Source organism: Pan troglodytes, chromosome 4 (assembly GCF_028858775.2).
Source record: "Pan troglodytes isolate AG18354 chromosome 4, NHGRI_mPanTro3-v2.0_pri, whole genome shotgun sequence".
Taxonomy (NCBI): Eukaryota; Metazoa; Chordata; class Mammalia; order Primates; family Hominidae; genus Pan; species Pan troglodytes.
Window position 1 is genome coordinate 58,996,061 of NC_072402.2, and position 15,403 is coordinate 59,011,463.

Sequence of the window (15,403 nt, forward strand, 5' to 3'; positions counted from 1 at the left end):
TTCTTGCATTTTTATCAGTGATTATGATATCATGGCAACTGTTTCAATTATGTTTGCTTTTTATTCCAAACCCACAGATTTTGTTTGTTGTTAAAAGAAATCTGCTCTTTGGCCTTTTTATGGGTTATTTGTGTAATAAACAGTCACCCTAAATGATATTTTTTATATTATTGTGTAAATAAGACCAAATACAGTCCAGCCCAGTATTTTCTCTCTGGCAATGGAACCAAGGGATATTTGGTGGGATATTTTTATAGTTTCCAGTAGAGTTTAAAGATAATATCTCAGGGCTGGGCGCAGTAGCTCACGCCTGTAATGCCAGCACTTTGAGAAGCCAAGGTGGGTGGATCACCTTAGGTCAGGAGTTTGAGACCAGCCTGACCAACATGGCAAAATGCCCTCTCTACTAAAAATACAAAAATTAGCTGGGCATGGTGATGTGCGCCTGTAGTTCCAGCTACTTGGGAGGCTGCGACAAGAGAGTCGCTTGAATCCAGGAGGCGGAGGTTGCAGTGAGCCGAGATCACGCCACTGTACTCCAGCCTGGGCGACAGAGCGAGACTCTGTCTCAAAAAATAAATAAATAAAAATAATGATAATATCTCAGAAATTTTAAAGATTCCCTCACCCTTATTTATTTTTAGGTGAAGGAGTCCTAATATTCCTAAAATTAACCCTCTATTTTTTCCAGAAAAGAGAAATTTAGGCTCCTAGGAAGAGTTGAGGTTGGTAGAGCAAGTGTCTGTCTCTAGAGGCCGTCATTTTCTGTTTTTTGTTTTGTTTTTTGTCATCTTCTCTAATCTGGTGCTTTCCTATTGCAGTGATTTGTCCAAGTGCCGGGAGTGGAGGCCATCCTGACAACAGCTCTATGACTTTCTATGCCAATGACACAGGAGCCCAACAGTTTGAAAAGTGGTGGGATAAGTCCAGGACAGTGCCCTTTTATCTTGTAGGGCTCCTCCTTCCACTGCTCAATTTCAAGTCTCCTTCATTTTTTTCAAAATTTAATATCCTAGGTAAGTAGTAGCACTGAATTATGGAGACTGTGTAATAGAATACATGGTGGAGTCTAGGGAAATATGGTCTGATTGGGGAGTTACCTTCCAAGCCTGTTCATCTGTGTTTAATTTGTTCATTCGTTTTTTTCTTTTTTTTCTTTTTTTTTTTTTTTGAGACGGAGTTTCACTGTTATTGCCCAGGGTGGAGTGCAATGGCTCAATCTTGGCTCACTGCAACCTCTGCTTCCGGGGTTCAAGCAATTTTTGGCCTCAGCCTCCCAAGTAGCTGGGATTACAGGTATGCGCCACCATGCCCAGCTAATTTTGTATTTTTGGTAGAGGTGGGGTTTCACCATGTTGTCCAGGCTGGTCTCAAACCCCTGACCTTAGGTGATCGACCTGCCTCAGCCTCCCAAAGTGCTGGGATTACAGGTGTGAGCCAGCACGCCCGGCAATTTGTTCATTCTTATGATAACCTGATTTTTTCTATTTTTTTTATGGAGTTTGGCATGGAGAAAAGTGTAGATGACCATTTTTGGTTTTGTTGTGTTTTTTTTTTTTTTTTGAGACATGAATTATTTGGTTTCTCATTCTAAACTTACTGAACAATTCTTCCTCATTTTCTCTGAGGATACAACTAGACGAAATACACGAAAATTTCAGGAGGAGAGATCCAAATTGGATATTATAGGAATTCTCGATTCTAACGGTTGGAAACAGAACTTACTAAGGAAAGTTATAGAATGTTTTTTCCTACAGTCTCTAAGAGTATTATGCAGAATTGTCACCTGACTTTGAACCTGGGAAATCATTCTCTATCTCAGGCTTCTTAGATTTATTCTGCTTTTGCTCTCTTCCTCAGTGCTTTTTTTTCTTAGAACGCTATTGCCTTCTTCAAGGAACAGACCTCTTTCTGTGAGCCCTGCTTTTCAGAAACCACTAAACGAATGTTTTTACTCCACTTAAGATGGCAAAAGGGGCCAGGTGTAGTGGCTCACGCCTGTATTCCCAACACTTTGGGAGGCTGACGCAGGTGGATCACGAGGTCAGGAGTTCAAGACCAGCTTGGCCAAGATGGTGAAACCCTGTCTCTACTAAAAATACAAAAATTAGCCGGGCGTGGTGGCTGGTGCCTGTAATCCCAGCTCCTTGGGAGGCTGAGGCAGAGAATTGCTTGAACCTGGGAGGTGGAGGTTGCAGTGAGCCGAGATTATGCCACTGCACTCCAGCCTGGGTGACAGAACGAGACTCTGTCTTAAAAAAAAAAAAAAAAAAGATGGCAAAAGGAACCCCCCCCAGTGAAAGTTCATGGCTAACCAAGGACAAGGATATCATTCATAAGGAATCGATAACTCCACATAAACCATACGATTTCACTTCCTCCCTGTGGATGTGATCTCTGGCAGGCAGTCTAGAGCATAAAATAGATAGGCTGGGTGCGGTGGCTCACGCCTGTAATCCCAGCACTTTGGGAAGCTGAGGCAGGCGGATCACCTGAGGTCAGGAGTTCGAGACCAAACTGACCAACATGGAGCAACCCTGTCTCTACTAAAAATACAAAATTAGCCAGGCATGGTGGCACATGCCTGTAATCCCAGCTACTCGGGAGGCTGAGGCAGGAGAATTGCTAAAACCCAGGAGGCGGAGGTTGCAGTGAGCCGAGATCATGCCATTGCACTCCAGCGTGGGCAACAAGAGCGAAAACTCTGTCTCAACAAATAAATAAATAAATAACCCATCATATCAAGGAACAAGGCAGTGGCTTCTAGGTTTCCAGAAGACCAAAGGAAAAGTTAAAATTATTTCTCTTTGCCTGTCTGCCTCAGGAACAGGATTCACTGTAAGCTGCCATAGACACACAGAAGATGAAGAGTTGTGGTTATATAAGCTCTGGCATCCTGTTTTCATCCTTTCTGAATCAGCTAATCTCCAAACCCACAGTACTGCTTATATCGCTCATTCGTGGTTTCCTGATTTGCTTGCCAACTTTTCTGTGAAACAGATCTTTTAAAAGAATATAAACTTATAGAAGGATTTGCTCAATTGGGCACAACAATCACCAGACTTCCAACCAGGTTGATTGTTCATTCTTCAGCTCCTTAAGGATATTCTGCTTTTGTTCTTTTCCTTGGTACTTTCCCTTTCTCTTAAAACCATAGCTTCATTAGAGGAATTAGCATCTAAGGCCTTCCTGAATTTTCTGACTCTACTCCATAATGACTAGACTTGATTTCTTAAAAGGAATAATCTTCTACCTTCTACACTACTAAAATATTCTGAATGCCCATTTTACCTTGTATATAATACCTGAGAATGGAGTCTGGAATCTCTGTCTAGCAAGTAGTGCTACCCAATCAAAACCTCATCTAGATACTAGATCAGGATTGTTCATGTATTTGGCTTCTCACCTTTCTCAAATATGCTTTTGATCCACATTCACTGCTTTTCTTTCTTTACCTTCTTACCATCTCACATTAAATACTGTGACAGACTGACTAACACTTCCAATTCAAAGAATAAAAGTAAGTTTCATGTTGTTTTTTTCAATCCTATGTAATCCTACAATTTTGTAATGGACTCTCTGCTTGTATCTTCTGCTTAAATTCAACTCATAAGTAAATGAAGCAGTTTTGCATTCAGCAATGTATGAGCTACCTTCATCTGATTCTTCTTTTCTTATTCTTTTTTTTTTCCTTTGAGATGGAGTCTCGCTCTGTTGCCCAGGCTGGAGTGCAGTGGTGCAATCTTGGCTCACTGCAAACTCTGCTTCCCGAATTCAAGTGATTCTCCTGTCTCAGCCTCCCGAGTAGCTGTGATTATAGGCGTGTGCCACCACACCTGGCTAACTTTTGTATTTTTAGTAGAGATGAAGTTTCGCCATGTTGGCCAGTTTGGTCTCGAACTCCTGACCTCAGGTGGTCTGCCCACCTCAGCCTCCCAAAGTGCTGGGATTACAGGTGTGAGCCACCATGCCCAGCTCATCTGGTTCTTCTTAGGCCTACTACATAGAGTGTTTTTGTTTTTTTTCTGGTAACTCCCTCAGCTTGCTTCTAGTCTTTAGATCCCAGCTGGGTGTTAGTGGAGATAATCAATGCAGGTAACAGTTTCCCACACTTTGCTGAGACTATGGAAACAATGCTTGATTTTAAAATAATCTGTAAAACACACAAAGATAATAAATGGTTTCTGAATTTTTTCCTCACAGGCACAGTGTCTGTCCTTTATTTGATTTTCCTTGTCACCTTTAAGGCTGTTCGCTTGGGATTTCATTTGGAATTTCATTGGTTTATACCAACAGAATTTTTTGTACCAGGTGAGCTTTTTGGCAAAATAATAAATTATAATAATGTGATCTTAACCATTGTCATATGCTATTCTAAAACAAGTAATGATTTTTTTTTATGCTGAGCATTTTTATAAATGCTATTAAGTTAAAAACAGGACTACAGTTGAGATTATTTTGGATTTCCTGCAGTTAGTGGTAACCAGGGCCCTTTGTCATTTCTACTTGTTAGTTGAAATTCATTTAAGTTGTAGTGCACTAATACTTGCATTTTCTGTGTTTTTCATCTAGCCTTTCTTATGGGTATATAATGTGCTATTACATTGTGGTTTTGTGGTTTTTAATTAAAAATTTTTATTGACATATAATAGTTGTACATATTTGGGGGGAACATATGATATTTTAATACCTCTATGCAATGTGTAGTGTTCAAATCAGGGTAATTGGGATATCCATCACCTCAAACATTTATCTTTTTGTTGGGAACATACAATGTGGATTTAATTTGCATTTCTGTAATGATCAGTGGAGTTAGCAACTTTTCATATGTTTGTTGGCCATTTGGATTTCATCTTTTCTGAAGTGCTTCTTCTGTTTTTCTATTTAACTGTATGTTTTTTTCATACTGATTTATAGGAGTTCTTTACACATTCCAAATATGAATCCTTTCTCAAATACATGTAATGCAATTATCTTCTTCCTGCTTACATCCTTTCTTGATATGCCTTTTCAAAGGAATAAAGTAAGCAGTTTGAAAATGATGAGAAGTTTGGAGCTTCTTTAAAACCATTTTGTGAAGGAGTCTGTTATTTAATGTATTATGTAATAATCATGGTGTAAATGTCTATGTTCTTTAAAAAAGTGTATTTTCCACACAAAAACTTGTACATGCATGTTTATAGCAGCATTATTCATAATAGCCAAAAATAGAAACAGCCCAATGTCTATCAATAACAAATGGATAAATAAAATGTGGTATATCTTTCTTTTTTCTTTTGAGACAGAGTCTCACTGTGTCGCCCAGGCTCGAGTGCAGTGGCACAGTCTCAACTCACTGCACCTTCCCCCTCCCAGGTTCAAGTGATTCTCCTGCCTCAGCCTCCTGAGTAGCTGGGATTACAGGCACGCACCACCATGCCTGGCTAATTTTGTATTTTTAGTAGAGACAGGGTTTCACCATGTTGGCCAGGCCGGTCTCAAACTCCTGACCTCAGGTGATCCACCTGCCTCAGCCTCCCAAAGTGCTGGGATTACAGGTGTGAGCCACCACACCCGGCCAAAATGTGGTATATCTGTACAATGGGATATTATTTGGCAATAGAAAAGGAATGAAGTGCTGTGGTTATGGTTGTACAACTCTGTGAATATGCTATTCAATTAAAAACTAGTTGTACACTTCAAGTAGGTGAAACATGAATTTTATTTCAATAGTGCTGTTAAAAAGAATCTCAGGTTTTCAAGAAATTTTCTCAAAAAGATAGCTTTTGTTAGTTAATGGGAAAAAGCTGACTATTTACCCACTGTAATATGACAAGTTAGAAACCTAACAGTGGTCTTACTTGCCTTAATTAGAAAAGATAGAAAAGGATAGCTAACAAATTGCTTTACAGGGTATCTTAACTAAGTAATATAATTGATTACTCTGAGAGACAGGAAATTCAGCTAAATTGAAAAGAACGTGTTGAAAACTAATAGATCTTATTTTATTTAGATTTGTTTATTTTATTTTAGAGCTAGTGCTTGATTCTTAATTGTTTTCTCTTCTTTTCCTAAAATAATATAGCAGAGTCAGTGGACTTTTTATACATTTCTACTTTTTACACTAAGGAATCCTCTGAGATGGGTTTGGCTAGACCAGCAGTATTTTCAAGTAAATCATGGTTTTATTCTACATAAAATCATTTTTTTCTTTCTATTAGCAGTCAAAACAGAAATTGGCAGTGCTTTTGCAATGTTATTTTATTCTCACTTTAAAGCAGCTTTGTGTTTATTGCAGAACATTTAGAGATTATAGGTAAGTGGTTAATTTAAAATAAATTGTAAAAAAAAATAAAAAATAAAAAATAAAATAAAATAAATTGCATAACCTGACATAACCACTATTTATATTTTTGTGGATACCCCCTCACCAGTCTTTTTTCTTTGCATACACACATCTATATACACACATATATTTTAAAAATAAAAGTAGGCCAGGCACAATGGCTCATGTCTGTAATCCCAGCACTTTGGGAGGCTGTGGTGGGAGGATTACTTGAGTTCAAGACCAGCCTGGACAACATGGTGAGACCCTGTTTCTACAAAAAAATAATTCTTTTAAACTTAGCTGGGTGTGGTGGCATGCACCTATAATCCTAGCTACCAGGGAAGCTGAGATAGGAATATCACTTGAGCCCAGAAAGTTGGGGTTGTAGTCAGCTGTGTTTGTGCCACTGCATTCCAGCCTGGGTGACAGAGTGAGACCCTATCTCAAAAAGAATAAAACAATAAAAAGTAAAATCACAGTATGTATGCTATTTCAATCATAGGGAAAAAAAGAAACTGCCTCCACAACATAATTTTTGATACCATATACCACTGCACAACTGTATCTCAATTTAATGAATCCTCTGTAGGTGGACACTTATTTCTAATATTTTTAAATAATGTTTTTTAGATTTGTCAGTGAAGAATGTTAAATGACCAGTTTGCCCTTTCATAATTCCTTTTCTAGAGGTACTTTTCTGGCAAATTCAGGTATTAAAAAAATGAAGGACTTTAAAGTCAGACAGACCCTAAATTTGAATCCTGCCCTTCTCCATACCAATTTTATGACCTCAAATAGGAATAATTGATATAAAGCGCCTGCACAGAGTATACTTTTTTTTTTGAGATGGAGTCTCGCTCTTTCACCCAGGCTGCAGTGCAATGGCGTGATCTCGGCTTACTACAACCTCTGCCTTCTAGGTTCAAGCGATTCCCCTGCCTCAGCCTCCCAAGTAGCTGGGATTACAGGCTTCCGCCACCACGCTAATTTTTGTATTTTTAGTAAAGACAAGGTTTCGCCATGTTGGCCAGGCTGGTCTCAAACTCCTTACCTCAGGTGATCCGCCCACCTTGGCCTCCCAAAATGTTAGGATTACAGGTGTAAGCCACCACACTCAGCCAGAGCATACCTTTTTTCCCCCTTTTGAGTGCTTCGCCCAAGTATAATGCTGGCCTCGAGGAACTTTGTAAAGACATTTTAATATTCTTATTCTCTGGATAAAACAGTGACAACTGATTTTTAGTAGTCAACTTTTGGCTACCAATACTCATTTTCTAATTGTCAGTTTTAATGTTCTTGTTTTTATTTTTCTCCTAGAGATAAGATTTCAGTTTCCACAGCTGACTGGAGTGCTTACCCTTGCTTTTTTTATTCATAATTGTATCATCACACTCTTGAAGAACAACCAGAAACAAGAAAACAATGTGAGTAATTATCTTTGGAATTGACTTTTGTATCTCCCGAGGATAAATTTTTTAAGTCAATATTTGAGGCACTTTATATTTGGAGTACAATTAGGCAATTTTGTTACAAGATCTTAATTTTTAAACTTAAACCATAGAGCAGTCGTCAGCAAATTTTTCTGTAAAGGTTCAGATGATAAATATTTCAGGCCTTGTAGGCCTTATGGTTTTTGTTGCAGCTCCCCAACTCTGCTGTTATGTTATGAAAGCAGCCATAGATAATACATAAACAAATGGGTGATGGCATTGTTTCAATGAAACTGTTTACAAAAACAGACATCAGACAAGATTTGGCCCATGAGTCATAGTTTGCCGGTGCCTGCCATAGAGCAACCACTGAAAAAATAGAGGTATGGCTAATAAGCCATTAATGGTGGTAAAATCTTTTAAAGATACCCTGGGCGTGGTGGCTCAGGCCTGTAATACCAGCACTTTGGGAGTCCGAGGCAGGAAGATCACTTGAGCCCAGGAATTCGAGACCAGCCTGGGCAACATGGTTAGACCCTGTCTCTACAAAAAAAATTAGCCTGGTTTGGTAGCACATGCCTATAGTCCCAGCTACTTGGGAGGCTGAGGCAGCAGGATTGCTTAAGCCCAGGAAGCCAAGGCTGTGGTGAACTGTGTTCATGCCACTGCACTCTAGCCTGGTCAACAGAGCAAAACCCCATCTTAAAAAATAAATGCGGCTGATAAAAAATGATGAGTTCGTGTCCTTTGTGGGGACATGGATGAAATTGGAAATCACCGTTCTCAGTAAACTATCGCAAGGACAAAAAACCAAACACCGCATGTTCTCACTCATAGATGGGAATTGAACAATGAGAACACCTGGACACAGGAAGGGGAACATCACACTCTGGGGACTGTTGTGGGGTGGGGGGAGTGGGGAGGGATAGCATTAGGAGATATACCTAATGCTAAATGACGAGTTAATGGGTGCAGCACACCAGCATGGCACATGTATACATATGTAACTAACCTGCATATTGTGCACATGTACCCTAAAACTTAAAGTATAATAATAATAATGCAGCTGGGCACAGTGGCTCACGCCTGTAATCCCAGCACTTCAGGAGGCCAAGGCGGGTGGACACGAGGTCAAGAGTTCAAGACCAGTCTGGCCAAGATGGTGAAACCCCGTCTCTACTAAAAATACAAAAATTAGTCGGGCATGGTGTTGGGCGCCTGTAATCCCAGCAACTCAGGAAGCTGAGTTCAAGAGAATTGCTTGAACTGGGAGGCGGAGGTTGCAGTGAGCCGAGATAACCACTGCACTTCAGCCTGGGCAACAGATCCAGACTCCATCTCACAAAAACAAACAAACAAAAAATGCAACTGATCCAAAAGAAGCCATGGAAAAGGGACCAAAGAATAGATGTGACAAATAGAAAACAAATAGCAACATAGTAGATTTAAACCCATTGTATTGATAATTACATTAAAAGACACTGCAGTTAAAAGATTAAAAGAGGCCGGGTGTGGTGGCTCACACCTATAATCCCAACACTTTGAGAGGCTGAGGCAGGTGGATAACTTGAGGCCAGGTGTTCGAGACCAGCCTGGCCAACATGGTGAAACCCTGTCTCTACTAAAAATACAAAAATTAGCCAGGCATGGTGGTGCACACCTGTCATCCCAGCTACTCAGGAGGCTGAGGCAGGAGAATTACTTGAACCCAAGGGGTGGAGGTTGCAGTGAGCAGAGATCATGCCACTGCACTCCAGCCTGAGCAACAGAGCAACACTCCATCTAAAAAAAAATCAATCAATAAATAAAATAAATAAATAAATAAAAGATTTTCAGACTTGTTAAAAAACAAAGCCTAACTATATGTTGTCTACAAGGAATTTATATTAAACATAAAGATATACCAAGCAAATATTAAACATAAGAAAGCTGGAGTGGCCAAATTGATATCAGATGAAATAGACTTTAGAACTGGGAGTATTGCCAGAGATAAAGAGGAACTTTACATAATGATCTGTAGGGATCAGTTCATCAAGAAGACATAATAATCCTAAATGTATATGTACCCAGTGACAGAGCTTCAAAATAAATGAATTAACAATTGCAAAACTGAAAAGTGAAGTAGACAAATCCACAATTATAATTGGACATTTTATCACCCTCCTTCAAGTAATTGATAGAACAAATAGATTAAAATCAGTAAGGGTAGAGGAAGCATGAAAAACACTGTCAACCTACTTAATCTAATATATATTTATAAAGTTTTCTCTCAACTGCGGAATGCACATTCTTCTTAAATACATAAGAACATTTTCCAAGATAGACCATATGCTGGGTCATAAAACAATTCTCAATAAATTTGAAAGGATTTAAATCATACAGAGTATGTTCTCTAACCATAATGGAGTGAAGATACAAATCAATGACAGAAAGAAATTTGGGAAATTCACAAATTGTGGAAATTGAACAGCATACTCTTAAATAACCAATGGGTCAAAGAAGAAATCACAAGAAAAATTAGAACTACTTTGAGATTACTTAAAGCAGTGCTTACAGGGAAGTGTATAGCTGTAAACACCTACACTAAAAATGAAGATCTCAAAAACCTAACTTTCTACCTTAGATGATAGAAAAAGTAAAGCAAACTAAACCCAAGGCAAACAGAAGTTAACCAGTTACTTGTTGGCTTGTCTGCAGATTTTGTGTTCAATTTAACAGCTTCTGACCTTGTAAACAAAAGTCATAATGAAGTTCTAATAGAGGTCTATACAGTTGTTACTGAAATGCAAAAGAAGGAAGGATTTGCTGTGCCTGGAGATTCTGAGAAGGCTTTGAGTAAGGGGTAATATTTGGCAGTCATTAAGAAGGCAAAAACCTTTCTAAGTAGAGGAAGTAAGCTCTCTAGAGCAAAAATATAAATTAAGCTTTTCCATCTTCATCTTTACTGACCATACATGTAGCATGTTACCTGTAAATGGAGTTGGACTTGAGTCAATCTGGATTTTTCATACTTCCTATCTTGGTGAACTTATCTCAAATTCCATTTTTGTCATATGTAAAAATTATAGCTACCTATCACGGTTGTGATGTTAACATGATCTAACATACAATAGAGGCTGGAAATTTTTAGTATTTTTACCCCTCTTACCCTTTCTTTCCTGATATTTACAGTCTGTTCTTGAAAGCCAAGTTAGCCCAAGTGCCCTAGAAACTCATTTTGTTAAGAGAATTCTCATGTATTGGATGATCCTATCCATAAGGCTGTGCTTCTCAAACTTTACCACCAAAGTCTCCCTAATAACAGAACAACCTCATGTACCTAGGAATCTAGGGAAGACAAACACAATCTTATTGAAGTGTCATGTTTTATCTTAAACATTTACACATATTTTTATCATGCTCATTATTTGTTTGTATTACTAGAAAACAGTCTCAGGCTGGGCACGGTGGCTCACGCCTGTAATCCCAACACTTTGGGAAGCCGAGGCGGGTGGATCACAAGGTCAGGAGATCGAGACCTTCCTGGCTAACACAGTGAAACCCCGTCTCTACTAAAAATACAAAAAATTAGCTGGGTGTGGTGGCACATGCCTGTAGTCCCCACTACTCAGGAGGCTGAGGCAGGAGAATCACTTGAACCTGGGAGGTGGATGTTGTGGTGAGCCGAGATCGCACCACTGCACTCCAGCCTGGGTGACAGAGTGAGACTCCGTCTCAAAAAAGAAACTAGGAAGGGAAAGGGAAAGGGAAGGGCTCAAAATGAGTTAGACTACAGGCAGTTCTCATGTTGCATGGTTCTTACATGCACCAGTTTCATTAATCTGGTTTAGTTCAATTACATCAGTTCCTCCTAACAACATTTGTTCAAATCTCAGTTACCAAAGAATTTGAACTATTAGTACTTGTAAAGTAGTAGCTGCTAGCCCTCACTTCACAAAGCACTACATAAATAACAAGTGCACGTGATAATTAGTAACCAATCACATAACTTCTTTCAAAGTCTGTCAATGACTGGTCACTGTGTATGTTTTTCACTGTACAGTCTGCAAAGCAGATAGTTGTGTTAACTCCTTGTCTCCCAGTGATAAACTGACATGATATTTTACAAAAAATGGATACTTGAACGGGGAATTGTCAAACAAAGTGAAAGTGCTACAGTGAAACAAAACAATAATGCAAGAAGTGAAATTTGAATTGAACTCTATATAGAGAGTTATAAAAGAAATAGCCAACTGTGGAAATGTTGACACTGCTGCCATACAAGAGACTCCAGATATGCAGCTAGAGAAACTTAAGGAAGGTGAGCTTATCAACGTGCATTCGGAAAGTGGTTATGATTACAAGAATGAAGATATCCCAGAGGAATTGACATTGTCAGAAAACTTCACATTAATCGAATTCTCAGAGATGTCTGACAACATTGAAAGCACAAAAGATGAAATGTTAGAAGCTGGTGCACAGTAAGGATAAAGGAGTATGGCAGTTCACCAAGGCATGGAAAAGATGCCTGCTCCATATTGTTAAGTTATACAGTGAGAAGAAGGAGGCGAACATAGTTCAGACTACTCTTGGTACGTTTTTACCAAAAAATAAAATATTTTAAGCTCAATATTTTTGACATTGCAATGTACTTTAAAAGATGTTGGCCGGGCACGGTGGCTCATGCCTGTAATCCCAGCACTTTGGGAGGCCGAGGTGCGTGGATCACCTGAGGTTGGGAGTTCGAGACCAGCCTGACCAACATGGAGAAACCCCATCTCTACTAAAAATACAAAAAAAATTAGCTGGGCGTGGTGGCACATGCCTGTAATCCCAGCTACTAGGGAGGCTGAGGCAGGAGAATTGCTATTTTACTTTTTCTTCATTTCCCTATACATTTATAACTGACAGTAAGAGTATTTAATGTTTTGACAATTGTTAAAGATCTTAGAACAATTATAATTTTTCCCATTGATTATTGTGATCACTTTGCACAGTTTCAGGTTGCATAGTACCCTGCAAAGTGAGGACTGTCTGTGCTTAACTTTTCACTCGCCAAAATTCTCAAGTTGAATTGCTTTTCTGGAAAGTCACACCAGTTTATCTGGAGATGTATACGCCCCATTGTGAGAAGCTCAGGGCTGGATTAAGATGGGCATTCTTAGTTCATGGTCTCCCAAAGACTGAGGACATGTCTTTGCCTTTCTTAGTAGAACACTCAGTGGGCCTTGAAATCCGTATTTCATATGTAAATACCATAAAATGAGTTCTTTCCACTTAGTATTAGGACTAGGGCTTTGTAGAACTATTATGTTAGGTTCAGCTAATACAATTTGATTCACCTTTTGTCACTTGTGGAAACTATTTTTAAAACAAAAGCTTAAAAGCAAAGGTTTAAATGGCTGGGCATGGTAGCTCACACCTGTAATTCCAGCACTTTGGGAGGCTGAGGTGGTTGGATCACCTGAGGTCAGGAGTTTGAGACCAGCCTGGCCAACATGGCAAAACCCCGTCTTTACTAAAAATACAGAAATTAGCCGAGCATGGTGGTGGGCCCCTGCAATCCCAGCTACTTGGGAGGCTGAGACAGGAGAATCACTTGAACCCAGGAGGCAGAGCTTGCAGTGAGCTGAGATCACACCACTGCCCTCCAGCCTGGGCGACAGAGTGAGACTCCATCTCAAAAAAAAAAAAAGCAAAGGTTTAAATGGATTTTTTTTTTTTTTACTGTCTTAATTGAAATTGGGTTATGAAGTGATGGTCTACCTTTCAAAAAACTAGTTGTACTTCATGTTAACTTCTTAAAATATTAATAATTACTAAGGATAAAGCTAACATTTATGAAGCACTATGTGCCAGCAACATTCTAAACACTTTGACTATATGTAAATATATATACTCTCTTTTTGATTATACTGAAATTGGCTTTTATGTTAGCAAAAATCAACCTAAATGGGTACTATATTCTGAGAAAAACTTTTTGTCATTTCATTTATTTAATGATTATACCTTTCAGCAAGTTTCAGTAAGTACTTTGAAAGAAGTCCTGTTAATATCATGGCATAATATTTTCTTGAGATTAAAGTCAGAAAATGTAAAGCTTGCCAGGGACTCTGAATTCATAATGTGGATACTGGATCATTCCAAGCTCAGTAAACAAGAGTTTGAAAATAGAAAAGAAGACAAAAGAATAGAAAAGGCCTCCTCTTCTGTATAAACTATAGCTGGACTTGGAACTAAAGACATTTGCAAAGAAAGAAACAAACTCCTAAATAGGTGTAGTGATCAAATTTTCTAGGTTTTCCAAGTTCAACTTCATTTCATACATTTTTTTTCCACGAAATGTAGTTTGTTTTATGTGTAAATGGGATATCATTTCTATTCTTTTTTTTTTTTTTTTTTTTTTTTTTTTTTAGACAGAGTTTCATTCTTGTTGCCCAGGCTGGAGTGCAGTGGCACCATCTTGGCTTGCTGCAACCTCCGCCTTCCCAGTTCAAGCAATTCTCCTGCCTCAGCCTCCCAAGTAGCTGGGATAACAGGCATGTGCCACCACGTCCGGCTACTTTTGTATTTTTAGTAGAAATGGGGTGATCCGCCTGCCTCGGCCTCCCAAAGTGTTGGGATTACAGGCATGAACCACCGCGCCTGGCCATCATTTCTATTCTTTTGTCATATCTTACCAAAAAAAGGGGATTAGGGAGCTGAAGACCATCCAACTAGTTTATCACCAGAATATGTAGTCCCTATAACCCTCCTGGTTGTGTGGATTGACCTCTTGATATTTCCTCATTGTATTTGAATCAGAACCTCTAAGTGCTTCTTTTGTTTAGTTTTGTTTTGTCTATGTTTAGTTGTATTACCCTGCTTTGTTCTTTAAAACGATTTGAAATACCTCATATTGTGATTTGTTATTTACTTTTTCCTTCTTCATATGAATCTGTGGTTTACCTGGCTATATACCAGGAGAAGTTATGTAAATGTTTGGGGTCAGTCTGTGTGGTCAGTTTCTGTCATTTTTGTTAGTAAATGCTCCACTGAATAGTATTTTCACTATGAACGGTACGTGGAACAAATAATAAACCATGTCTGACAAACAGAATGGGTTCCCAAACCCACTTCTGGGCCTGCTGTAGATCCAGTTTTCATTCTGACTTGGCATTCTACCTGTCTTTAGTTTTCTACCGTCAACCCTGCCAGCCATTTCTTATTCACAAGACAGAATCAGTTACCTTATTAATGTATAGGCTTCTTGACATAATTACCAGCTTATATTGTCACTTGTGTCTCTTTTTAAATATATTTTTTACTTTGAGCCTCATTTTCTAAATAATAGCTTTTTTCTATCCTGTTCCATTAAATGGGCTTTCAAGGCTGTTCCATTAAATAGGCTATATCTTTAGGCCTAATGGCTTGTATTCGAGCCAGAGAATAGCAAAGCCCACATATGTGTATACTGTTCATAAGTGGCATGTTTCCCAGTGTCATGCTAAACCTCAGCTGCTTTTATAATAAAAGCATAATTTCTGTTCATTGGAGTATTCAGATGAAAACACATATGCAGCTCCTGAGCCACTTTTACTTAAGGTATGTTGGAGTACTGTGAAATAAAACTTTTCTGATTTTAGTATCTCAAAATGGAAGCATCCCTGTATGTGTTCTGTTGTATAGTTGTTACTCATAACTTGTT

At 38.8% G+C, this 15,403-nt stretch overlaps 1 protein-coding gene across 38 annotated transcripts in view; it reads left to right on the plus strand.

The window, feature by feature from the left end:
* Positions 1-15,403, plus strand: part of SLC38A9 (solute carrier family 38 member 9) — an 84,179-nt gene that overhangs the window by 56,569 nt on the left and 12,207 nt on the right. For all 38 annotated transcript variants that reach the window (XR_010156922.1, XR_010156923.1, XR_010156921.1 and 35 more), the window contains 3 exons: positions 822-1,016; positions 4,204-4,311; positions 7,625-7,731. Coding sequence is in view for 34 of the 38 variants with exons in the window: in XM_009449151.5 (XP_009447426.3) it covers positions 822-1,016; positions 4,204-4,311; positions 7,625-7,731 (410 nt within the window). In the remaining 4 variants the exon portion in view is untranslated. The remainder of the gene's footprint in view (positions 1-821; positions 1,017-4,203; positions 4,312-7,624; positions 7,732-15,403) is intronic.